At 38.8% G+C, this 27668-nt stretch overlaps 1 protein-coding gene across 2 annotated transcripts; it reads right to left on the bottom strand.

The window, feature by feature from the left end:
- Positions 1-291: 291 nt before the first annotated feature.
- Positions 292-26836, bottom strand: SCG3 (secretogranin III). Of its 2 annotated transcripts, none has more exons than XM_009897234.2 (12): positions 26428-26836; positions 25706-25758; positions 25128-25173; positions 24828-25043; positions 23677-23819; positions 22385-22546; positions 21900-22077; positions 19902-20018; positions 8325-8408; positions 6946-7074; positions 5038-5106; positions 292-883 (listed from the first exon to the last, which is right to left on the bottom strand). In XM_009897234.2, the coding sequence occupies exons 1-12, from the start codon at positions 26510-26512 to the stop codon at positions 765-767; spliced, it is 1401 nt and encodes a 466-aa protein (XP_009895536.2). In that variant the 5' UTR covers positions 26513-26836; the 3' UTR covers positions 292-764. The 2 variants fall into 2 exon arrangements, with proteins under 2 accessions (XP_009895536.2, XP_009895535.2); XM_009897233.2 differs by having other exon boundaries at positions 5026-5106; positions 26428-26835.
- Positions 26837-27668: the final 832 nt, after the last annotated feature.

Genomic DNA, 27668 nt, shown 5'->3' with positions numbered 1-27668 from the left:
TAAAGAAATGGCTATTTACACTTGTTATCAGGCTACTTACATCAGGTATTCAACTAATTATGCATGCACAATCACCAAATGGTGCACCAAAGAGAATGCTTATCCATGCTGAAGGAAGCCACAGTGGGGGGAATACAGCTCTGTACTATGAAAGGCAGTTGTGTCAAAGAGTTATCAGTTAGCTGAGGACACTGTAATCCAAGTCACAGAATACTACATAAAGAAATGACAAAGAGTGAAGAAAAAAAGGTACACAGATTTTAAAACAAGATTTCTGAATATAAAATCATATTGAGATTAATGAAAACTTTAATAGGGAAAATATTTTCAACCATTTTATTTAGAGAACTATGAACTATTTTCTAATAATGCCCTTTACATAGTTGCATCTATAGAAAGCCAGTGGAGTGAGAGCGAAAAGATGTAGCCATAAAAGACCTTTTCCATCAGAAATGATTGGTTTATCTACAAAAGTAAACCAAACATAAATAATAAATCAAGAGGACATTACATAAATATTTGCCCTATCAAATAGAAGTTCAGTGTTAGAATGTGGCCTTTAGTTTGATTTGTGAGTGTAGGAAAATACAGTGTGCTGTCAGTGTGGGGAGCACTACAGCTCTTCACTTCTCTCTGGAAAGTTGTCAGTACAATGTAAACAGAGCATTTCTAATGATATCCTCAAATTAACAGATCATAAGTCACTGAGCCAGGAGTGGGGGAAGCTATGCTACTTTTCTACATGTTTGGCAGCCACTAGCTTCTTACAGGCTGCCATATATGCGTTTAATTACATCAGCCTCTTCTTTGTCCAGGATGCCCTTGTCCACGTACGCATCAGCTTGCTGATCAATGAAATCTCTCAGCTTTGAAAGATCGTAGTCTGAAAAAATAAGAAGCCATTTGCACAATGAGTCATTTCCATTATACTGCTTCAGCAAAGAAACAATGTCATTGTAAAGTTTATCCAACAAATGGATTTTATCCAACATGAAGAGAATTCACTACAAATGCAACTTGCAAAGACAAAACCCCCTCATCTGCACTGTCTTTTTACATATCATGGTGGTTTTGGTATTCAAGAAGAATAATCATCTCTTTCTCTTGAGTGGTTGCTAGCAAATGCCAAAGTAAGAACATTTTCTGGACCAGAGATGTGATGTTCCAGTCTGCATAGCAAAAAAATGTTGTTAAAACTCTATTATTTTCACAGCTGTAATGGATACAAAAGAAAGAATTAAATTGACTGTCTCCTAGTGAAACCCCAGTAAAGTCCCCACTTACTACAAACACTTGTAGGTGAAAATTCAAGAAAGCAACTTCCTGAAAGTGAATCAAAATAATACTATTCTTTACCTTGATACAGCACATAAAAAGCATGACATGAGAAATAGTGCAGTGAGCAGTCTTTGTGACAGTGACAGTGTCAAAGTAGTTTTCAACAACCTTTGTATATCAGTCTGCAATACAATGCTGAAAGACCCTTTCTGCTTTTCTGATAGATGGTTGCATCTATGCAGCATGATTCACACCATACAGATTAAAGAGTCTTCTCCTATACTGCAAAGATCACTATTTTCCAAGAAGATAATTCCACTGCAGAGCAGTCTTCCAAATAAAAAAGAAAAAAAGTAACCTATTGATTATCTGTGACTCTGGCACCAGATCCAGCAGGTTCATGCAGAAACACAAGTTTCGGTTACATAATTTACTATGTAAAGTGTGAAACTTCATTTGTTAGAATCACAAGTTAGTAGTCTGGAAACCATCAGTCTTAAAGGTTCACACTAAGTTAAATGTTTTAGTATCTTTCACAAACCCAGATACATCCTGAAGTTTTCAGTATCAATTACTAATCCCACACTCAGGAGCTTCAGGATATATTAATACTGATTTTGTAATGTGGTTCAATGTGTATCAGCACACAGCACTAAGTGGAAGGACCATCTTTCAAACTGTACATTCTTAGTGAAACAGACAATAATGACTTTCTCTCTTTTTATGGATGAGTGACCAAAATTGGCCAGAAGGAGAAAGACATTAAGCAGCAAATTAATGCTTGCAATCATTTTTATAACAGTATAAGGCACTTTCAAGTGAGCAATTCAGAAAATTGATATTCAAAACTCCCCACTGCTGCAGTGGTGTCCTCTCCATATCTCAGTTAATAGGAATTTTGCCATTTACTGTATTGAGGCCAGGATTTCATGTCTGGCCTGTTCCTGGTATTACTTAACAGGATGTAACCTGCTTGGCATCCTATTTGAGTAACAGGGACAAAGAGTACCCAGTAATTTAATAACAAGATTTCATTCATGCTGACAGAATGAGAGTCTCCAGTGAAAGATACCATGGAATGGAAATGAATGGAAGACCAGATACTAAGTTAATGTCCACATTATTCACACTAAAATTCCTGAGTTTATTTTTCTTTTGGAATACTATTTACAAGCCCAAGATCATTATGAAGAGATGTGAAGTTTAATTACTAAACATTCTGTAGGAGATTACAACAATTAAGATGTTATCCAATTCTGGCTGATTTATGTATCTCATGGCACTTTGATTTTTTCCTACAAATTGATGATGCTTAATTTCTAATACTTATTTGCAACCTATTAGTTTGATCAAGTAATTAGAAAAATCAGCTTTGGTTTACTATATTCACCACAACAGCTGCAGCATTATATTGAGCTATAAAACTGCTACAGTCAATGAAGGGAAGTCTTGTTTGCATATCCAAATTGAGTGATTTTTCCATTGAAATTAATTATAGATTTTCTTTTAATTCCTAAATGGCTACTTCTAGTGTTGTGAAACTACAAATTACCTAAGAATCTTGTGAAAAATATGAACCTGCTATTTGCCTGTATTAGTTTAGTGACCCACAGTGCAGTTCTTTGGAGATGAAATGCAATAGAAAACCCAACAGCTGATGTCTGTTGGTGGGAGTGATGTTAATGCTTTTAAAGAGCACTGGTTATAAAGATCAAGCCAGGTCTGGGAGATACTAAGGACAGGCCTACAATGATTGTATATATGCAAACCAAACTTTGGATACAAAAGCCTATCAAGACAACATCTAGGCTTTTGACATCTAGGCTTTCCTCTTTAGATTATCCACTCAAGTTTGCCTGTCTCCTTAATAGGCAATCGATATTTTTGAACTGGGAAAATGAAATTAAGATTTCCACCTCCAACCTTTTCCCTGAAGAAAACCTAAACCTCTTGAACTATATTCAGTGAGTAAATCAATCCATGAGCAGGAGTGGAATAGAGTGGCCATTTTAATACACAAATTACTTGGTGAATCACTTTTCCACTAGCAGCCAGGTGGAAGTGAAGAAATGATTGATGAGCACATCGATACCACCTAATCTTGTACTGAAGAAACATGGTGCAATGAATTCATGGTTATATAAGGTTACTGTAACTGCACTTCCTTTAACATCATCCCAGGAGAACTGAATTAGCATTTTACAAAAATAAAATGCATGGAAATGCACAATAAAGATAATGCATCAGGAAAGCAAGAACGCTGTTCTAATTTTGTCATAACTTACACTCACTTTAAGGCCTGATTCCATTGCCAGAGGACAATAAAGGTATTTTAGTGCAAATTAAAATCCATCTGCGCGGGGAGCATGCATCTTAATGCATTCACAGGCAGATAAAATGCCATTGACCTGCAGTCACAGCCATTTTCAGACTGCAGCAGTGCAGAGAAAAGGTTACTATGAAGAGAAGTGAGGGGCTGCCCAGATAATATGTGCAATACAGAGAGGTAATCACACATGGTTATTACTATAATGTGTACATCAATAAAAAGAAACATGTACTAGAATGGGCAGGAAAACTCTTGAGCAAACCTGCTGCTAGCTACTATCATTGCTGTTGTGTTGAAACAATTTTAGAGATGGAAAAAATTGTTTAAAAGTCCTTCCTGTGATGGAGTTGCTGTAGAGGAAAATGACTGTGTTGTGAATACACACTTCAGGTCATAGAGAGGGTGACTAGGTTATCCAAGGCTAATCACATCTCAGATCCCTGTCTGCTTGTCTGGTGCAAGAAGAATCCTTATTGCCAGGTGCCAGTCATACCCCAGGGATGGATGCCTTGGCCAGGAACCTTCACTTCGAGAGGGGGTGACAACAGAAGATTAAAAAATGGCAGATAGAAGGGATAGGAGTCTTGGGTTGGCTGTTTTGCCTTTTGTTTGTGGTTTTTTGTTTGTTGGTTGTTTTTTTATTTTCATTTTGTTTGTTTGTTTTGTTTGCTTTTTAAATCTTGAAGGCAAAATTGATATGGATTAATAAAGATCTGTGGAAAATAAACTAGTAATCCTGCTGCTGTTAACTCCCTCCTTCCAGTTCTTGCACAGCCCTGCCTCTGAAGAAGAGTCAAATGGTGGGGCAGCTGGGAAGCACTGCTTCAGTCACCGCTCTCCTTCTACAGAGCTTTGGGTCTGAAAGCTGCAAGTCATTAGAGGTGATTTGGGCTGTAACCCAATATATTACAGCGCTAATGACATAAGTTTGTATCTTAACTATTTATGGTTGTGAAACAAAACACATTGCTGGTTTTGTTGGCATGGACAGTGCTAGCCAGATGCACTGAGCTTTTCTAGACATATCCAGACATTAAAAACACATTTACCTCGTTGTATAAAATTGTAATGAAAAGATATGTTGAATAGAGAAATGAAGCACTGGACAAAAGTGACACACTGTGAGCTGGTGACAAGCAGACCACCCTGTCTATCTGGGCAGCTCATTGTGTGTTTTGTGGCCCACAGCTGTTCAAGCCAGTTTACATGAATGTACTATTTTCATTAACTGATTTAACTTTGACATGGCCTGTATTATTTAACTATAACACCACTTTCTCTATAATCTAGAAAAACACAGTTTCACATTACTATTATTTAACTTAGAATATAATGCTAAGTTATATAACACAATATAAATTACATGTTTTGCAATGTATACGGTGCCCAGCCCACTAGCAAGGCTTTTTACTTCATACCTTCTTTGTTACCTTGTTTGTTGTGTTTTTTTAGCCATTCTATGTTCTTCCTGATTGCTTCCAAATATGCCTCAGCTTTCCCTAGAGAAAAGGAGGAGAGACAAATCAGGCACTTGCATCAATGATTGATGCAGCTTGGTTAACTGGGTGAAGCTGGTCACAGTGAAGGCAGATTAAAACTATTCTTAGTTTCTGTTTAAATGCTCAGTCCTGTCAACCTTAGTCAGGCAAAATTCCCACAGATGGCTAGCAGGTTTTGTCTGTGCAAGATGAATCACCCACAAACTTAGGATGATGGCTTTTTTGATCTGTATAAACAACTATTAGTGGTATCCACAGATACTGCCTATGTGGTTTAAAGGCAACCTGTAGCTTTTTGATAATAATAATAACTCAGCAAAGATGGAGCTTTTAAGATAGCAAGCAATGACTTTAATAACACTGAAAGGTTTTAGTATCTGCTTATATACAACAGTGTCAGAAAACTGCTCCATATAGTAATACTAACAGGATACTGCAAATGTAAGCTTATGACACTGGAAAGACAAATTGAAATACAGTTATTTATATTTCCTGAAGAAAAGGATGTGTTAAAATTACCATGATACCTCCTTGTTGTAACAGAAATTTTAAAGTGATGGCTATTTTTGGACCAGCAAGCACACAGGACAGAATTAGTTCAGGGATTATCTAATAAGGTCCATAAGGAAATATTCTGGCTAATGGATTTTGAATTCTTAACTTGGTTGGAGCTTTATTGATGTAATGTTCTTACATTTGTCAGGGAAAAAAACCCTCTTCTGATTAGCATGCAGAAGGCAACTACTGCCAGCTATGCATGTCTGGTTCCATTAGTAAGTGGATATAGTAATAGATATGCCGTAATTTTTGAGTCAGGACTGCAGAGTTAGCTTTATAGTATGTTACTCTGTGAAAGAGCAAAGGGCTCATGACCAGACAACTAAATACTGATCCAATTCTGAAAAGCTATTGTACTGGACATTTTTCTGAAGGGAATAGAAGAAAATATGAACCAAACTGAACAGAAAAATCTTCAACAGTCAAATGAAATAAGCTATTTATCACTTCCCATGGGTGCTGAGACAATTTTTCTTTACTGTGAAATCAGACAGCCATTTTGAGCTATTTTCCTCTTCTATGCTCAAATAACTACTCCTGGAAAAAATGCCACCTTCTATCTGTGGGTGGCTTATAGTTTAAATGTCTGCACTGCCATGACAACTGAACCAGATGACCAATGGACTACAATCTACTCTAGTCTTGATCACTGCAATTAATTACTGAGCATGTTGCAGTGAAAACATGCATCAAAAAACCAGCATCAGTGCAAAACAGATTATAAGCAGGGTTTTTTTAATCCACTGACTACAAAATGTAGATGCTTTTGCTGAATCCTTAGCAATAATCACCCGCTGAAACATTTTTGCCCCAACAAAGATCCTCCTTCAAAAGTTCAGCACTGTAATGAGGCATGCTGTCCTCTGAAGATTTGCTCTGAGGTATAACAGCTTATTTGCACCCCATGGATAGAGGAACTTTAACTAATATAGTTTAATGTAGCATGGCATTGAATATTCTGATCTGATTTCAATGAGAAGCCACAGATGCAAAGAAGCAAAATCCTTTGCGCTACTGTGTTAAAATGCATTTTATGTTGCTCTCAAAAGGGGCTAGGAATTCTGTGAAAGATTATAGCCTTACTCATCAAGATATATAGTTTCATGTATTAAAAAGTAAGCAAAAAAATACACTTCCAAAACAAACTGTTTTGTGATGACTCCCAGTAGTTATAAACCAAAATGCTTATGCTAACACAATGGAAAAACAATACCAAAGATAGGAAAAGATTCCAATCACTTGGAGCATACATATGAGGCAATAGCAATGGCTATTTTGTACCTTTGTGCTCTTCACTGTTTCCTCCTGCATTTTGTTCTTCATTTTTCGTAGAATCCTTTGAAATTTCATATTCCTTTTCCATTTTAGCTGCCTCTTCCTTCGTACTGTCTGCTTCTTCACTACTCTTGTCTATAGAGATAACAATAAACACTTTTGTACTGAATGTACCAAAAGCATTTCTAAGTCACATCGATGCCATCTTTAGGAAGTAAAGCGTTTTGACTGATTATTGAGGAAGAACCTCATTGTAGTCTAGCTAAGAGTAGTTTCTAAAGGTCATCTCTATCCCAGACTTCTGGAAACAGGAATGCCTGTTTCTGCTCTGAGAAACGGTAGCTGAATATAGGCAACTAAAATGCAATAATATGTAGTGCCTAAAGGTATGTTCCTTTGTGCAGAGAAAAATGACAGGAAATGTACATTCACTGTATCCAAAGGTGACAAATAATGATTTAAAAAAAATATTTAAGTCTTAAAAATCATTGATACCTCTTGTTCTTGTATGTGTGTAATGTCTGGACTTCACTGAAGAAAAGACCCATGAAGATACTTCTCAAAGACTGGACAGTTAAGTAAAAATTTCTCTCTTGTTTTGTATTTAGACACCCAAGCTGTGGCTATGGGTCCTTGATGGACTGTATCTATAACTAGCAATCTGGCTTCTAAAGCAGTTATAGAATCATAGAATCAATAAAGTTGGAATAGAATAGAATAGAATAGAATAGAATAGAATAGAATAGAATAGAATAGAATAGAATAAACCAGGTTGGAAGAGACCCTTCAAGATCATCGTGTCCAACCTACCAACCAATCCAACCCACCTAAACAACTAAACCATGGCACCAAGCACCCCATCAAGTCTCCAAAAAAGTCTGGAAAAGACCTCAAAGATCATCAAGTCCAACCTGTCACCCGAGACCTCATGATTAGACCATGGCACCAAGTGCCACGTCCAATCCCCTCTTGAATACATCCAGGGATGGTGACTCCACCACCTCCCTGGGCAGCACATTCCAATGGCTAACAACTCTCTCAGTGAAGAACTTTCTGCTCACCTTGAGTCTAAACTTTCCCTGGTGCAGCTTGAGACTGTGTCCTCTTGTTCTGGTGCTGGTTGCCTGAGAGAAGAGACCAACCCCCTCCTGGCTACAACCTCCCTTCAGGTAGTTGTAGACAGCAATAAGCCTCCTCTTCTCCAGGCTAAACAATCCCAGCTCCCTCAGCCTCTCCTCATAGGGCTTGTGCTTGAGGCCTCTCACCAGCCTTGTTGCCCTTCTCTGGACACATTCAAAAGTCTCAATGTCCTTCTTAAATGGAGGGAATTAGTATGATTTTGACTGAGGATGTTATTCCAGGAGAGAAAATTGTAGGATAAATACCTGCTGGCAGCTTTGTCCTGGATTTAGTGGAAGGGTTCTCAAGCTTCTTCTTTGTCTGCTCAGCTATCATTGTATCCAAATTTTCTAGAAATCCAAACAAAACAAATCCAAACCTCAGTTACTCAACACATATGATGCAGAATCCATACTATGTTTGCAACATCGGTTCGAGTGGTAAGTAGAAATCTAAAAGAATAGTCTTCATTCTTGTCTCTGATGAATTAGTGCAGAGCCAACACTAGAAGAACTTTAATCAATCTTATTACAAACCCCAACAATTACATCATGTCAAATGTATCAAATAGAAGCAATGTTCATACAGACAGCAAATGTGTGCATATGTATTATCTAATTATTTGTTATGTAAGTCACAAAATACAAATAAAAGTACCTGTAGCAATTTATTCTAATGAAAGCATTGAAAGGTTTCCATTAACTTCATGAAGAATATAAGGCTATAAAACACATGCTTCATCCTGGTGGGAAAACGTTATCCCAAACTGCTTATCTGTCTGGATTTTATACGATTTCATCAGAAATGAAATCAAATAAAAGGTTTAGAATAATTTGGGTAAAACAAATCAGTAAATTGAACTGATTAAGACAAATATTTTTCATATTATTGAAGTCAATAATTTACCTGGCAACCCAGTAGGTAGCTGTGGCTGTGTATAACGCTCTAGAAATCTAGAAAACACTTTTCTGTGTAAATTTTAGGATGGAACTCCTCTAATTTGAAAGCAAAAGCACTTTTTCATCAAGATGGATGCTTCAGATATAAACATTGTATGCTTATGTATTGAAAAAAGAGTCTTTCTGATATAACATTTAATAGTTATTCACAAATACAGACCATCATCCAATCTGCCATTCTTCCTTAGTCACGTTACAAACACAGTATAGAATCTCCTTTCCCTTTATCAGCTTAAAGGTTTGGTTAAACATGGATGCAAAATTTGATAGGTGCCAATTAGTCGGTGAGATATTTTGAAGAGACTTGGGTTTAAATTGTCAATACTCCCTTTATATAAATAGCAAAAATATTTAGTATGAGATCTGGTAACTGTGGCAGAATAGATATTGTGGGGCTAGTAAATGTTTCTGATTACATTTTCTGTGCAAGTCCAAAATTCATATCCATCCATTTTATCCACTGGAAAGACACTCAGCACTGAAACCTAAAGATTAGTTTTCCAGCAAGCACATTTCTCTTCATGGCAGATCACCATAAGCAATTCTGTCTGCCATCTGATGAGAAATCACATAATCCTGTCTGCTTGAGTGCTCTTAATTTTGTTATTTACATAAAATTAAAATGTAAGCAGTTTTTGTTGGCACCCTCCCTGATTGCACCCTGTCAGCTCCACATTACATTAGGTTTGGTTGTTTTTTGTTTGGTTGGGGGGTTTTTTTTGTGGGGTTTTGTTGTTGTTGTTTGTGTGTGAAAGCTGTTTTCATTTGATGCATATCCTTTTTTAATGTGATTTCTGACCTTGCTATATGCCTTAAACTAAAAGGGTCTGGGCTGGGTTAGAAGCTGGATCAGACATACTGATGAAGGAAAAAACAAGCGAGAATTATAGTGGCGGTATTGATGCCTCACTAATCACTTGATCCAAAGCTTATTGAAAGGACAGTAAACAGTCCTTTCAGCTGAGCTTAAGATACTATTTTTTTTCCTGAATCAGTATGAGACTAGTATTCCAGCAGGAATATAAAGATTTCTCTGTTGCAAGAGGCACAGTTTTTAGGATAAGATACACAGCTACGAACTTAAAAACCCTTTGTAAGTTCAAGTGAATAGATTATTCTCCTTCACTAATTCATGCAAATGCTAAAATGTTGCTGATTTTAGATCTTAATCAATCAGAACTTATTAAATTAACCTTAAATGTAAGTGTAAGCACAGTGTTTTAAAATAAATAGGAGTATTTAACTGTTTAAATAGCCACACATATGTAAGTGTATTGATTCACAAGTGCCTTTATGTATTGTCTTAAGAGTCTCTGCATTTAGACTCTAGTGTAGTAAGCTTGTATTAAGAGAAAACCAAAAAACTCCACCACAAGACAGATTTCTAACCCTCTTAGACACTAAGATTTAAATGTCTGCATACTGATTATGTTTCCAAATGTCTTTGTTATGTTGAGAGACATCAGTGTTTAGAAGTCATACACATGTCCACATGCAGCATTGTGCTGCTGAAGGCAATAGGATTTATGCTTCTCCATTATTCAGCTACTTCTTCAATCTCATCAGGAATTCTACAGTTTCTCTGAATCTTTTGATTTGGCTAACCCTTCCATTTGAGTTTAAGATGAGTAATACACCATTACTACTTTGTCAAGTATGTTAATATGGCAATAAGCATTGTTTTCCAGCCATATTCATTGAACAGCTGGATCTGTATATGAAGTATAACAGGGCCATGTTAACTGCTAATGATCCAAGCTTTGCTGCTAACTAGGCTGACCATGACAACAACTATATTCCATTTTCAAAGCTTTATTTTAGTAGTAAAGATATGAACAGATGTATAGAACAGGCCTTTGAATAAGGACAACACTTCACAGGAGAAATATTGAAAGTATCTTGTTAGCTGGATGGCACATTGACACGAACCTCAAGATTTCATATGCAGCCGTATTTTCTGCATGAGAGAGAGAGGAGTGAAGCCTGTTCATGTTTATGGAGACCATCTGCTGTACCTACATATATATCATAGAGATAATATAACCAGAGAATCCCAGTCCTTGAATGGGATTTATTGCCCTTTTTTCCACTTCAGAATTAATGTCTTTAACAGCTGGTATAATTTCAAAACATGTTTGTACTTGTCATGTGTGGCTAGGTCAGAGCTGAACCCATTTTGCTCTGAGTTACGCTGATGGAGTGATTCATCTTCACAACTGAAATGTGCCCAGCCAGCAGCTAAGCAACTGCATTGTGTGTTTGGAGGTCTAACAGGGCTTGATTACTTTTCCGGTATTGTTTCCCTAGCAACATAATTTTTACAGAGTAAGAGTTTAGAAAGGTACTGACCTTTCCACAGACCTGGCCACTTGTTTCAAATGGCACTAATTAAAACAACAGAACAGTAACTACTGAGCTAATGGAAGTGACCTCCGCTGGTAAAACAGGTCACTCCTCCGGTGGCCAGCTTCCGCAGAGCAGTATAATCTCATCACTCAAACCAGACACCAAGAGTCAGAAGATCTGGTTTCTGCCTGGCCTCTTTCTAGCTTGCTCTTTGATCTGGGATGACTCACCAAAGCTTCATGCTGCAATAGGGTTGCTATTTTGACTAGGCATTCTGAGACGTCTTAGTCCCAGTTTCTACAGGGGCTACACAACAACAGATCCTATTAATTGCATCTGAAATTCAAATTCCCAGCACTTTTGAAACACTGAAGCCCTTCAAGTTAGGCATCCAAAAATCTGAATTGCATAAAAGTAGAATGCTTATCTTTATTCTGGGAGAATGCACTGCAGTAGCACCCTTTAAATCCATGGGAAAAGCTACTGTGTGAAAAAATATAAGTTGTATTATTTTGTTCTGATTAGAGAGGCAGAAACTAAGGTACCCCATCTGAGTATTTAATGGAATTGGTAACAGAAACCTGAAATGGACCCTTCTGTACAGATAGATCACAGTATTTTCTGTAGTCTTGCAAATTCTGTACAGATAGATTACAGTATTTTCTGTAGTCTTGCAAATTTTCCTGCAAAGGCTTTTTTTATCTGTGGAATTGTCTTGCACCTGGGAGGCAGTTTCACATCCTATTCTCATCAGATTGAGTGAAGCTGAGATTTCATGTCATTAAGCGTCTGCAGAAAGACCTGCTTTGCTGTTCTGTTTTAATACAGCTGTGTTTATTGAAGGGGAAAAAAAAGGATGATCATAGTACCTGAAATCAATCTCAATCTCATACACTACAGCAGCAGCTAGAAAGCTTTGTGCTGATAACTGCTTGTATGATATACACGTATTTCAGGTATTAAAATCCCACTGTTCTCCCAGGGCTCTTCTGTCTCCTGCAGTAGATGATCCTTAAGAGTTCATAAGGCCTTTTCCCATCTGTGACAAAACTCAGGACATCTCAGCATTCACTTGTGACATTTCTATGGGGAATAGCATACTTGATTAATTCTTTAGCTAAATTCTCCTTTTCAGTTTACATGAGTGCAGGTGAATGAACTCTCATCCACTGGATTTCCACCAAAGTAACCAAAAGCAGAATTTGATCTTTAGTCAGCTGGTAGGTGTATCATGTATGTGTCACATAAAATTGCTTAAACTGTGAAGAACAAGAGAAATCTCTCCATCGTGGGATTACAGATGGGTCTCAGCCTTGCAAATTCCCTATTCCTTTCTAACTCCCTGTCTTACATGTCAAGATACAGCATTTTCTTTTTGAATCTTCCTGTTTGGGTGATTTGTCATGAGCGCGTGTCCAAAGCATAATGCTGCGATGAGGAATGACATGTCAGGTGACAAACCCCAGGGAGTGGTATCACGTGTAAATGGATTACAGCCAAGATGGCCAGAGTGATTTGAAATAAAAACAGCAGCAGTATCACTTGACAAGCAGATTAAAAGCAACTCCAAAAGTAAAGTACAATTAAATAGATGTGTTTTAAGGTGAACAAAGCTCCGACCAAGTTGTCTTTGTTACCCTTATTAATTTCCCTACCTCACAGACTATTTCTAAGACTTATCCTTTAAATATTCTGTGGGCATTTCCTTTGTATTAATCCATGTCTCCTAAAGCTGTTCTCCCCTTGTCCTTTCCCATCCTGAGGCTGCTACATGGCCTGTGCACCCAATTTAAGTCTTTTGATAACATGCACTTCACAAGCCTGATGGTATGAGAGTGAAATACAACCTCTTCTATTGCAGGAGTGGGATGAAGCTTAGTTTTGAAAGTTCAGTGACACCCTTTTTATCCACACCCACATCATCACCTTGACTTATAACTTATGGTTTCAGTGCTCAGCTGTCAACAGAGAGAGAACAAATTCAGAAAGTAAGGGTGGGGGGAAGGTTATACAGTATTAAATACAGTCAGAAAAATTTAAAAGGATTACCCTCCTTTCTTTAGAAACATGAACCATGAAGAAACCTCCAGATTTTCAGGAACAAAGCAATGTACTTGTCAAAAGAGACACTACAAGAGATGGAGGTTTCTTACAAAGTATCCAGTATCCATGCATAATGGAGGCAATGGAGGGCAACAGAGGAGGTGATTCATTTGCAAGAAATAGCTGCAAATTTGAAGGGTAGATAGAGAAAAGCAAAGGAATGAACTGTAATATATTCATTTTTGTTCTTGTATACATGACTTGATGACCATGTAATGTGGTAGAATAAAGAATCTGTAATACTAAAACTACTGTTTCTCTCCCCCAAAAAATATGTGATGAAAGTTAGACCCTATGGATACTGGAAATGCTGTGCTTTTACACATATTGCCCTCAGATGCTTCATATCTCACTGTAGTGTTAAAGGTCCTGTGTTTTAAGAACTGTGAGGTTACCTGTCATAGACTTTTCACACCATACATACCCATTTCTTTTCTATGCAGGGAATGTGTGAATGAGGGGGAAAAAAAGAAGGTAAGATCTAGGAGCAAAACCCCATCCTTTTTTTCTGCAAATGTAGAAGGAGCATGGGACAGACATGGATGAGTCATGGGATGATGCTACAAAGAGAAAAGCTGTAAGTTGCAGTGGGGTCTGCAAACAACATACTTCCCAGGTTCCAGTTTTGTCTGGGACCATTGTACACTCTGTTTGCACATCCTTTTATCTTATACAAATTCATCTTGGGCTTAACTATTTGTATATAGTTTACACCATCACTGCTGCTCCTCAGTATTTGGCCCAGTGCCTCCATTTGAGGTGTCCCTGATTTCTACTTTTCAGGTATGTGAGAATCCTTGGTCTTTCTTAGAACAGCATAGTAGATTGCCATCTATGTCACCTTACTTCATCAGATACAAAATAAATAGCAGAGAAAAGAGAACTGCCTGAAATTATCTGACTCCCACTGGCAGCTGTATACATCAGTCATATGATAAAGTAATACTGGGCAAGGAAAAGCACCAAAGAGAAATTCAGATAAGGAAAATCAATTGAAGATTTTAATGGCTTGAAGAAAACCTACAGCAGCAACAAAGAACCCTTTGGGAGGAGAGGAAAAAAAAACAAACCAAGAAAAACAGAAGGACATTTAAAGAAAAATAAGGTATTATGCATGAACCTTTCCCTGTATGAAATACTCTCAGAGCCCTTCATCTCCCAGATCACAATGAAAGAACAAAAGGTCCACATGACACTGTCCATATATCACTTGCAGCCTCTGGCACTGGTTTAGCCATACCTTGTCTCACCCTCTTGAAATCACAGTCTGCATCAGGGAGCATCTGCTTCTGGACACAGTGAGTAGAGGAAAGTTGATGCCAGTTTGTGCTGTGATCTGCTCTTTGCCTCACACTCTTGGCTCTGCGCCTGTTCATGCCTAACTAAACACATATCAGGATTGGATCTTTGGCCTGCAGCATCTGTGCTGATGAGGACTTCAGCCATTAGTTGCAGTATTCTAATCAGTCCTCCTCTCCCAGGAAAAGGCCAGACTGCATTTGCTATGCACTGGCCTATGCTGAGGAAACTGCAGAGCTTTGCCTTCATAAGAAATGGACGTGTGGATTGTACCAAGCACGAATGTGAGAGGCAGAACAGCTATTCCACATTCCTTAGCGTGGAGAGGCAGACATGTTAAAAATCAACTTAGGGGACTTTCCAGAGGCAGAATTCCCCTTGGACTTCTTTTCCACACAGTCCCAATCTGTGTAAAAAAGATTATTACAGCAAAACAATATCCCAACAGTAACTTTAGAAAAATGAATGTGTGTACAGCAACAGCTCAACAATGAAACATCATCTCCTTAATGCTAGAGTGTTCTGCAGTTTGGTCTTCTTTACAATTGTCCGCAGAGAACAAATTATGAGGGGGTAGAAGAGGTAAACAGAGACATCTGTTCATGCCCATTTCTGACCAACACAATCTCCTACTCAGGCATGGGGGAGAGTGTAGATTCTGACAGTGAGTCAGAGCCAAAGGGAGGAGGTGTGAGAGGTGGCTTTGATTTGGTCTATGGAGGAAGGCAGCTATAACTCAAACACTGTATACCAATAACCTGGAGCAATATCTCCCTAATCAATGGGAGATTTGTCCATAGCTGGTCTGCTGTGGGCTGTGTGTTGTACACTGTGGCTCCGGTAATCTAAATGCTCTACTTCAAGGACGTGAAAAGTGAGATCCCCCTCAGAAAGAGCAAAGCTATGGAGTGCTTAAACTTAATTTTCTTCTCACTCCTTAGCCTCTTTCTCTTCTGAAACATTGTTCAGTTGTGGAAGATATAGAAGCCCTGCTTTAGAAACTGAAAACAAAATGACCATCCTCTGTCATAAGATGTGATAAAATATGCATTATATACAGTATCAAGATGAAGCTTCTACAGATCTGTGAGACAGCATAGTACTGACGGCAGAAGCTTGTGCTATGTGTCAGTGAGAACTCCAGAAGAATACAATGTGCCTGTGACTAATTTACATTTCTAGGCTGCATTGGATAACACAATTTTCACTTGGTTGGGGCAGCAATGGATGAATTTGCTACAAATCTGCTCATGCAAGCAGCATATAGCAGGGGAATATAATCAATGCACTGTGTAAGAAGAATTCATACATACACATTGGTGCCTCTCAGGAATTCATCTATCATGTCTATGATAGTTCTGTCTGTTATGATCCACTAGGCTATAATTACAAGTATTTCCTAGAATGTTCTTAAAACCACTCATTATTTTGGTCTTATTAGTGGGAAAAGGTTTGCAAATGTATCAGAGCAAACTGGCAGAAAGCATTTGTTCCTGCTTCTAAGCTGACAACGTTATTAAAATAAACCTATTAGAAGCCCATAGTTTGCTTTACATAGTTACTATAAATAGAGCTTTTACCAGACTGGGAGTGGACTGATCTGCTTTAATTTTAAAATTAGCTAGATAGCCTGGTATATGGAGGAAAAGTCACTCAGCACACACACAAAAAGTCTCTGTCTACAGATGAAGATTGTCCTTAATATTTGCCTGTGATAGGAGGCTCTGTCAGAAAAGCCATCAGAGTGAATCACCACCATGACACTACTCAACTGAGAGAAGGAAAATGAAGGAAAGTAGGATACTAGTCACAACTAATATTCAAGCAGTACAAGTATCTGTGCAGTGCATTCAGCATCCTGCTCTGCTGAAATAAAAGTGAGTTCTGCTACTGGCTCAGATGTTATTTTTTTCTCTTGAAGCACTCAGCACCATGAAGGATGTAGTCCTTCTGGTTCTGCATGCACAATTCAGTATCAGCTATTTATGCAACAGAAACAACATGAATGCATGAATAATGAAATATTTTATGCTGAATCATTCATAACATCTCTGAAAGCTTCTTGTTGCTTTCCACTAGTCATTATGTGGAGCGATCCAACTCTTTCACTCCACTCTGACAGTGCACCCCTGCCAAGAGCACTCAGTGTTTCACTAACTGTCCTAAGTCCTTCCCAGCGCTCAAGCTGTTCAGTGATAACAGCCTGTGCCTCTGGCAGGTTGGGGCAATGAAGGAGAGTACTGCTTTTGAGCAGTATTTGCTGGATGCTGACGACTAACTCACAGGTGGACAAGTTGATACCACAGTTGGATCTAAATTCACAAGCCACCTTATGCTTTCTGTACCAACAACATTTGTCCATTCTTTGAATTGTAAAAATTATTTTAAATCAGTTTTCAGTCTGCAGATGGCAAATAGGATTTCTAGAAAGATTTCTGAAAGCCTTTGAACAGGCTAGAAACTTATTATGAGGCTTGCACTCCACTGAAGAATTTGCTCCCAGCATGCCAAAATACAGCATTGATAGTTAGAAAAGAAGTGATAGAAAACAGTGGCATTTTGCCAGCCTAGGGCACTCAATAGAAATTGTGCATTTCAGCTGAATGCACATTTTATATCAGTTTATTACAGCCTCTCTTTAATGACTCCAGAGCTACATGTTCTCAATACATACTGTAAAAGCTTTTTCTGCTCTTTCATATATATATGAATACACTGGGTTTGGCCTTTTGGGTTCTGTGTTAGATTATATTTAGCATATGAAAAGCTTTTAAATATGTATTACACAATACTGAATATGTGTATGAAAACATGAACTTTGTCCAACTTGCATTTGTTATGTGTGTGCATGTGTGTTTTTCTTGCATCACACTGCAGCAAGACCCTTTGCAACTTAAAGCTAAACCTAATGACATTCACTGCAGCCGCAAGATACTTTCCCCTGGAGTAGGATAAAATGATGACATAATGCTGTGGTTTCCAAATCCCAAACCAGCTGTTACTGGTATACGCATTCGAATTCACTGCCTCTGCATCTGTGCGAGAGGCACAGAAGCTTGTGACATAGATTCAGTAAAAGATTTATTATTTTGAATGCATAATTCAGGGACATAGCTTACGCATGGCTTCAGCCACAAAGAGGGGAAAAGTAATTCAGGCAGTTTCCTACTGTAATAAAATAGAGAAAGGATATAATCACAGGCCCAGTAGGTATTTTCCACCAACTGGCAGGGGATCTGCTCACTAATTTTGGACTGAGGGAGCAACTAAAAGCTGCCAATTATTTTTTTTAATAGTTTCTTTTTTTTTCTGACAGACATTCATACTAATTCCCTTATCTGCTATAAATAAACACAGCTAGGCATCAATTCCCCAAGCCAAACTGCAGCAAGAATCATTGTACCTATTCAAGTATTACAGGGTATATTACGTTGTCATTTTCAATTGAGAAAGGGTGGCAATAAAACTGCTGCCATGCAAGAAGCTAACACTCTCCTGTTCTTGAATATTTGAGACTATTAACTCAATAAATGAAGGTCAGCTTTAAAGTAATTTCTCAACATCAAGACTAAATAAAGAATACCACAGAAGCAACTTGAGACCTATGAGAAAGGTTTTTCCACTACAGCAAGTTGCTTTGCTGGAGTACAAAGTCTATTTCTGCATAAATCACTAATTTGCAAGACAGAGTCTGCAGATACAACAGTTGATAGTCTTGCTTTAAATTCAGACTAAGTCAGATCTCTGAAACTGTTAACCTAATCCCTGCCCTCTACTACGTCATCATGGTAGCTTGTTTCCAGGGTTACAGTATTTATTTACACAAAGCAAAGCCAACGTGAGCAATTGCCCTGAATTCTAGCATGAAAAATATATCCTAGTGTAGTTCCATTATCTGAGTGGTCTTGCATCAGGGATGAACATAGTCTATTAAGTTTTGGCACAACGCTATCAGTGAGGATAGTATCTGCTGAAGCCATATTACCTTCATTTGTAGAATGACACTGAAAGCACTGTGTTTGTAATCAACCATTTCTTTGTGCACATCTGACTTTAAATGTACTGGCAGCCACTGAGCTATAGCATAAATTGCCCACATGTTCCAAAATGCAAGGAATTCTCACAGAAAATAGAAGAACAATCTTGGTCAGAGATATAATGGATTCCTTACAGAGGAGATGCAATCATGCATTGAATGTGAATCATAATCCATTGGATTTTTTTGTAGCCAAGTAATGGATAATCAATCTGTACAGTTACAGTTGCATCAATCAATCATGTATCTGCAGCAGCCCTTATCAAATAAGTCACCAGAAGTCATGAAAGATCACTGCCAGTCCTATCTCTGACAAGGCTGATTTATTAAACTGAGAAATTGCCTGATGTGAACAAAAACGTCTCAGGCTAACCCAGACCAAGAATACTTCAGAAAAATCGAACAGTTGTGCTTGTGTAGATAAGCCCTTCTTCTGTAGCTCTGCTTGTTTAACTAGAAAGGTTACCAACAGTTAACATGAAAGAGTTCGCAAAAGCCAGGAGATGTGTGTGAGAAAACAAAACAATAACCAACTCCAGGATGTTACAAATCCCTTTTCAGGAAATTACAGCAGTTTTACAAAATCTGCATAGCCACAGATCCTAAAATGGATCCAGGAAAGGATGCTTTGAAAACTTGCTCCTGTGCCAAGATGTAACACTTTCCACAGGTGGAAAGAATTTACTTGCTAGAAGACCATAGGCTTAGATCACATCTACTCCAGGTATTTACAGAAGACAGATTAAAGGTGCTGGCAGTGACAGATTCTTCTCAGAAAATGGAGGCATCTGATCCATTTTGATATAATTCAGCAAAACATTAAAGCCACTGAAATCAAGTGTGCTTCACAGGTGTGAAAACTGAATCATTCTTTAAATACATATCTGACAAATAACCTTTCCTTTGTTAGATGGAAATACTAAAGCAGCTTGGAATGTAACAGTGCTATAATAAATGATCAATCATTTCAAAGTACAGCTGTAACATTTTGAATGAACCAGTCTGGAACAGGACTTGTAAGAGCAAGAATACAATTATCACTGTTGGTAGACTAAGAACACAACATCAGTAATACTGTTGCATAAAGTATGTACTCTCACCCAGATAGGAAACTCCTTCTTCTGGTGTGATTGTTCCATATTTAACCATCATCTTCACAAAATCGATCAGGGTTTTCATGATAGTTATCAAGGTCTCTTTCTCTTTTGCCTCTGTCTCTGTGTGAGGAGATAATGCAAAACTAGTCAAGAGTCTTATGGCAACTTGGAAAAACTTAGTTCTGCAAACTGCACAAACTTCATGCACAAAAAAATAACTTGCTCTCTAAAAACAAAATGCTGTGATGGATTAGCAAAGACAACTCCTATATATGTTTCCCTTTAAACTGCTCCTGCAAACTACAGCTGAATATACTTTGGTTCTTTTTTATAGTGTTTTGTATTCAAGGCCTATGTTATGGAAGTCATGTGGTATTAATTCCATTTTACAGACACTAAGCAGGAACACTAAACAGGCTGAGATGAATTGCTGGTCAGAGGGCAGATACAGGCATTTTTCTACAATCTCTGTCTTTTTCTCTTATTTGTCTAAGTAGATCAGTCTGGCCTTGTATGAGGAAGATAGCTCAGAGGTAATTTCTCCTATAGATACACAAGTTCAATGACAAAAACATAAAGTATCTCAAATGAGATTGTGACCATGCACAAGACCATGACTCGGGTACTGGGAAAACATAATATGACATGGTTGGGAGGATCATGACTCAGAATAATGATACAAACATTCATCTTGCACATAAGAAAATTCATCATTCTTGCCCATACATATCTCTGACTGTCTCCAAGATTACTGCTTCTTGGCCTTCTTTTTCCACTGTGTTTCTCTGCTGAACAGTATTACTGTTATTTCCACATTAGCAGGTGAAACTTCCCTGTCACAGTTACACTGCCTCTTCCTACACCCCAAGACATCACTGAAGCAGCCAACAGAGACAGAGGCAATGTCAGACAGGGTCAGTCAGAAACATACTCATGGCCTTGGAAGAGGGCCAGACCCTTTGGGAAGCTGCTGAACAGGTTTTATGTTGTTTCCTGCAATTTAGCACACATCTGCAGTATGCAACTGAATCCCCTTTCCTCCAGCTTGATACAAGCCAGCAGGTAACAGCACAAAGAAGGAGACCAAGGCAGAGAAGAGCAGCCAATGGCTCTATTTGCTTGATAACCTGCCAAACCCAGCATGTCTTTCTGCTTTGTGAGTAGAAAGAGGAGAAGAACTAGCATGCAAAACTACCATGGAAGAATGAAAAGAACAGGAAGAAAAATATGAAGCTTGTAGATTGGTCTTGAGCAAAATATGCCCTCAGTTTTTTCATTCTATCTCTCCATTCAGGTGTTATGAGGACAGTCTGAAGCAAGACTAAGGTTCCCATGGGACAATGAGTCTATAGAATAAATTGTTGCTGATTGTGCTGGAGAGAGCAGAAGATATGTTGGCTGCAGAGAGTGAGAGTGGGTGTATGGTAGAGCATGCTGACAAAGGGGCTGTGGCAAGATGCCACAATCCTGCCTGCAATAACTGGAAGGTGATGATGTCTAGCACCGGAATAAGAAGAGACATGCAGAGCTTTCATTGCAATAAACAGCAAACTTGTGGTTTCTGAAAAGTCTGGGATACTCAGACTCATTTACTGGTACCATTCTACTGTGATTTACTCATAGCTCTGTTGGCTTGGGAGACATGGATGTTACTGGAAAGATCTCTGGAGAAAATGATTTCCCATTTTTTTCATCATGCCCTTATGGGAATGACAAGAATTCAGGGCTCCTGAAGGGGCAGTTCAGGAGTCCTGAAGGGAGATGGGAAGGGCTACATAGGTCACACAATTTGCAGTTCTGAGTGCTGTTCCTCTTAATGTTTTCTCATACTCAGTAATCAAATTGGTTTATACAATGCATTTTAAAGAATATTTTGAACATTTAAAGCACATGGACTCTTGCAACTAGGGAAGCTGTGGGAAAGGAATAGGAGAAATGAGAGAGAATGCTACTTTTCTATTTTTTTTCCTAAATATTGCTGGGAAAACATGATAGACTCACCTGAGTTAAGACTTTTTAATAGTGCATAAAAGTTTGGAAAATATTGGAGGTCTTCAAAATTATCTTCAGAAGGCAGCTCGTTTCTTCTTTCCAGGATATTAGATGATGCCCATGTATTATCCAATGTTTCATCAATTTCTCCATTAACAAAACTAGCTTGATCAGCTTTGCTTGGTGTCTCCACAAAAGATACAAAAATGTAATATCTATAAGCACACTGCTTTTGGTGACAGAATTAATAGCAATAAATAGCATCATAATCTTATGCCAGCATTATCCTAATTATGAGGTGAATTTCCCAAAGTTATTTCAACTTGGCATCTGGTTTAAACCCCCAAGTAACTCACAATTTGGTTTCATGTCTGATGGAATTTCTTTAAGAACAGCTTTAGATTCCAGATTGAACAAATTATTCCCTAAAGCAAAGCAATGCATTGGTCTACTTGTACCATTTGGCAAGTCAAAATGATTAGCTAAGAAATTACCATTCTTTCCTGATGCTTTTCCTTTGTATCACTGTCTGCTCTGCTTGGAGGGTAATCAAAATCTTCAGACTCCTTCTCACGATCCTTTGCTTCATTAGCAATTAGTTGCTGTAAAACTTCTGCCACTTCATCTTCCAGGGTATAAGCCTGACTCTCTGTGATCTGTTAAAACATTTGTGCAGAGTACTGATACCATGTTTTTCCTACATTAAATGTCAAAATGAAACCCAAGCTTTGTAAATAGGTTGCTTCAAATAGATTTGCTTCAAAGCTGAGCACAGCCAAATTAGGTGTAATACCTTCACTGATGTGTGTGTGTGCATGCACACACACATATATACAAGTTTATATTCATATACACATGAAATACACAAAACCAACATAAAGCACGTAAACCACCCCCCACACATATAATCTCCAACAGGAAAACAAACCCATATAGGGTTTAACACAATGGAGCTGGAAAGTTTGAGCTGCAAGTGCAGTATGCCTATATGTGTATATATGTGTGTGCTTATATAAATGTTTATATTCTGCCACATACCTCTGTACAACTGAATAAATACAACAGAATACAGTAATACAGAAAGGGAAAAGTCAAATAGCTTTCTATGGCATCATCAGAATGTTCTCTTCAGTTCATAACAGCTGTCACTTGAATGAGACTCTGCCATGCAGCTGTCCCACAGCTCTGTTTGCAATCAGATGGATTCTCCATGCAATAGTTAATTGCAAAATCTAGTGCAGAAAAGGCCAGTACTCTAAAATGTAAGAATCTCATATTGCAATGGCTAAAATCACTGAGACATCCAGTGAATAGAAACAAAGCCAGCTTCCTGAACATCAGTAACAATGAGAAATGTATCCTCAATTACCCAGTGTCATTATATGTCTGCTGATGACAATAATAAGTAGGTGGACAGAAATGAGCTCAAACCTTTCCCCATAAACATCAAAAACATGGATGATACAAAAGAATTCAAGGAAAATCAGAAGAGAAATTAAAGGAAAAATGAGGGCAGACATGGGAGGAGTACTATGAGTGAGTGTTTTCTTGCTATCAGAAACATTCTGTATTTTGGCCTATTTTGTTGCAAAGCCACCCCAGGAACAACAATGTTACTGCAGAACTGAACCAAACGAGTCAAGAAGCTTGCTTAGAGCCTGAGACCGGTTCATTTTCACCCAAGTCAGCATTATTAGCCTGACACAGTGTTCATCAAAATTGTTTTTCCAGAGAGCATTAAACTAAGCTACAAAACAGCTGAATGAAGTATTAACAAGATACTTACTAGCCCCAGATTCAGAAGTTTTGAAACAATCTTGTCAAACACTCCTCTATCATTTTCCTCATAAATTCTTGCAGCAATTTTTTGAACAATGTCTTCAGCAGTCAAAGGAGTGCCGTCTAATTGATGGAGGCCATCTGGATCATCTAAAAGGATTACAGTTTAACTGTGCTGACTGTCCTAACTCATTTGGATTAGACATCATGTAGAAAAGTATCTGCCCATATCTTCTTCTCTTCGGAACAAAGCACTTCAGCACTTTTTAGATACATTAGGAAAATGTTGGAATCTATTACATCAGTCCCAGTGAAAAGTTCTTTGTGTACCTTTTCCATATGTGAAAAATGACATTCTGACTTACTGTTTTGAAAGTACAGAGATGAGAATCAGGACCTGTTCACAGAAAAAAATTGCAAGACAGAGAACACTGCTGCATGTCTACTTGTATGCATACGGCTGGTATCTGCTTTTGTTGTATGGCCCCTTAAGTCAAAACAGATCATGACAAGCAGCATACTATCTACTTGCTCAGATTTCAGCAAATGAAGTTCTAATTCTAAAATCATTACTTATGGTAAATAATTTCATCATGACTGATGGGAAATTGAGTATGGTAAAAGTAAGCTTTGGTCTGTGATCGGCATACTTTGTTACAATTAAAAATAACCTGAGCTAAATGCTGCTTGTGACTTAGAGGTCTCACAAACTACAAGTCAATTAACTACTTCTGTTGTAAAGGCAAGTATTCTTTGGCCATTGGTAACTTCTTTTAGCTTTGTACTGAGGAGATTTATCTAACATTGCATGCAAAGTCTGGAAAAAATAGATGTGATTTAGCTCTCTATAAAAGTGTTTCTTCCTTTCAAACCAGAATAAATACATTTTCAGTTAAAAACATGTCCTATTTTTCTTCCATCAGATCTAAATTGCTAAAAAACATAATGCAGATTAGACAGTTGGATTTTCCTCCACAGAACAACACTGTGAAAATCAAGAGCATGTCTGTTCTATTGTTTTTCAAAACCTGATTGTAATACAACAACTGGAAATTACACTCCAGTAACATGTTTGATGGAGAATTCAACATTCATGATTGCAATCAGTTTGCAAGAGAAGTCTAACCGAAAAGTCACTGAAAGATGATTATAGAATACCTTGGAATTTATAATCCAGCCCACTTTTAGTGGAGTCATAGTCATCCACAAGCCTGCGGTTCTTGGTGGAGTCTGCATCATCAATGGCCAGCTGCTGTTCATACAAAGAGCTTCTAATCGACTCCCTCTCCTTTTCATTTCTCTCTCTTTCTGCTACTGATTTTAGAAGGTTCAGGTCATCAATAAAGGAATAATTCCTGAACTCCGGATTATTTTCTGGAAAATATGTCCATGACAAAATCTTATACATCTTTGAAGGGCATTATGAATATTGTTATAAAACCAGGAAAGGTGTTTTACCTGGGGAGGCTATTTTCCTATTCTTGTCTGCCTCAGCTTCAGCAATCTGGTGTACAAAAATCAATCAATCAAACAAACAAAACACAGAAAGAATAAATGTACTAAAATGAATGATCTCTTAATTCATCACTATCAGCAGAAGCCTTAATGCCTGGTCTTCTCTCCTAATAAGAAGTTTGCCTTAGTAAGTAGAACATAATCATGTGCTTAGCACATTTTATCAGTACCACCAAATCCTCTAATCAGAATTGGACACTATGAGAAGCTGTGATAGCCACATATGTTTGCTTTCTTCAGTCCCAGCTCCTGCTATATTCCCACAGGATACAATACAAAGGGGTGTCACATCTGTGAGCTGTTGGAGCTAATGATCTGCTTCTGGAATGCTGGACAGTAAAACTCCATACGCTAGTTCTTTAAAATTATTGAAACTCTATTTTGTACCAAATCCCGTCAATATCTGTTTTTAACTCCTTTGTAAAAGCCATGGATTTGGCACCTGAAGGCTCAAAATATTATGGGAAGACCAAAATCAAAGATAATTGTAATTTTTTTTGTTTTTTTTTAATTTCACTTACCTGTTCCTCCAGTGGTCTTTCTACACTTAACTGTCTGATGTGTATAGCTTTATCTAGAACAAACACACAGACACTCAGTTACATGATGCATGCAACTACAAAGAAACAGCATGGGGGTTTTTTTCATAATTTAAAGTTTTCTCCTTTAAATATGATGACAACTGCTAGTTCTTGTAAAAAAGTTCAGCGTTCCCAGTAGAATGAGAATACAATAACACAACCAAACATCTAAACAAAGTACAACTATTTGGGGCTGAAGGAGAGGTTTTGCAACCGATGTAATAGAAATATAAATATAGACTCACTAACTCCTTTCTGATAAGAAAACTCAAAAACAAATTGGGGGGAAAATGCCGTAAGAGATTGACTAAAATAGCGATAATCGGATTGGCACAACCAAGAGATTAAAAATCTCTGACATATAGAATACAGGAGAGACAGCGAGTGAGATGGAGAGACTTGTGCTGCTGTAGACGAAAACACTGCTTGGAAAAGACTGAGAAAACTGAGAGATTTCCCCTCTACCAGCACCCTTTTCTTCACTTCAATATTAGATTGTAACTTCAGTGATCCAATGTCTTGTGCCAGAAATATTGTTTTGTTATGATCGAACTGCTTTTAGCCAAGTGGAAGGAAAGTTTTTACTTTCCTTAATCTGTAGTCTGCAAAACTTTCCCTATCTCATCGATAAACGAAGAAAATGTGTTAGGAAAGGCTCCTACCTTTGCCCCCGGGCTTCGGGAAGCCGTGCACCCGGCTCGCCAGCAGCGACAGCACCTGCACCACGACCGCCAGTTTAAGGAACATCGTGCCGCTGCCCAGCCCCCTCGGCTGGCGAGTCCAGCCCAGGGACGGGGCCGCTGCCCGCGGGGCTCCTGTCCGCGCTGCCCGCGCCGCCCTTATGCGGTCCCGGCCCTGGCCCCGCTCCCGCCCTTGCTCCCGCTCCTTGCCCGGGCGTGCCGCGGAGCTGCCTCCGGCGGGCGCTGTCCACGCCGCGGTGCTGAAGACGCGAAGTGGAGCTGGCCGCGGCGCTCAGGAAAACGGCTGCCGTTCGGGTTCGGCCCCTCGTCCCCGCGCCCGCTGAAATGGTCGAGGCTGTCCCCGCCGGCGGCCACGGGCAGGGGGGAGGAGACGGGGGAGGGCCGCGACCGGCTGGGCATGCGCGCCCCGCTCCGCTCCCGCGGCCCCTTCCCGTCTGCTCTCGGGGGGAGCGGCCGCGCTGCCACCCCGCCTGAGGGAGGGCTTGTATGGCCTGTGTTCCGGGGTGCGGGAGTGCGAGGAGCGTGGGACGGCATTTCCTCTCGCACTGGGCTGGACCCTGTAGCTCACTTGCCAGGCAAGCTCTGGGAGCCGGCTACAAGAAATCCGAGCAGCTCGACCTCTCCAAAGCCTTCCCCGGTAGTGCATCTACGGGGAAGGCTTTGGTTTGAAGTGGGCTCGGCTTCGGCAAGTTGGGCTGCACACGCTTTGTAAGCTGCAACAGGGAAATTCGACCCTGCAGAGGAGGCCTGTGAATCGTTTACTTGTATTTAAGCCCTTTCTTCGGGGCTTAATTACACAGTAAAGACACAGGCATCAGTGACTCTTTCTACTACAAAGAGAGGACATCAAAAGTTTAATTACAGCATATCCGGCTCTTTAAAATTTAGAATTAAAAGCAATAGCACAAATGCCAATAACCACGTAAGCTGATTCTGATCATTTTCAGAAATTAAAATCTAGCCTTTGCAGAAACAGATCATCAATAAATCCCTAGGGATGGGAGGAAGACATTTCCACTGGTTTGTGGCAGAACAAAGGATCGCAGCAGGAGCTCTTTTCAGAATTATTAGATCTGCTTCCAAGATGGGAGATAAATCACAGTGTTTTTTCTTCAGAAAAGACTTCATCATTTTGTAATCGTAAATTCACACATGCTGAAAACACTTCAACATCAGAAATTTAATCACTTGCTAATTACTAA

This window comes from Dryobates pubescens, chromosome 17, assembly GCF_014839835.1.
Source record: "Dryobates pubescens isolate bDryPub1 chromosome 17, bDryPub1.pri, whole genome shotgun sequence".
Classification (NCBI taxonomy): Eukaryota; Metazoa; Chordata; class Aves; order Piciformes; family Picidae; genus Dryobates; species Dryobates pubescens.
Note: the sequence above shows the minus strand (reverse complement) of the source record. Positions and strands in the feature narration are given on the sequence as shown.

Coding starts and splice junctions, on each gene's coding strand:
- SCG3 (XM_009897233.2), bottom strand. CDS start 26,512: ATGTTCCTTAAACTGGCGGTCGTGGTGCAGGTGCTGTCGCTGCTGGCG. Junction 22,547..23,676: donor AACTTCTGAATCTGGGGCTA/GTAAGTATCTTG, acceptor ATGTTTTAACAG/ATCACAGAGAGTCAGGCTTA. Junction 7,075..8,324: donor CAGGACAAAGCTGCCAGCAG/GTATTTATCCTA, acceptor TTATCTCTATAG/ACAAGAGTAGTGAAGAAGCA.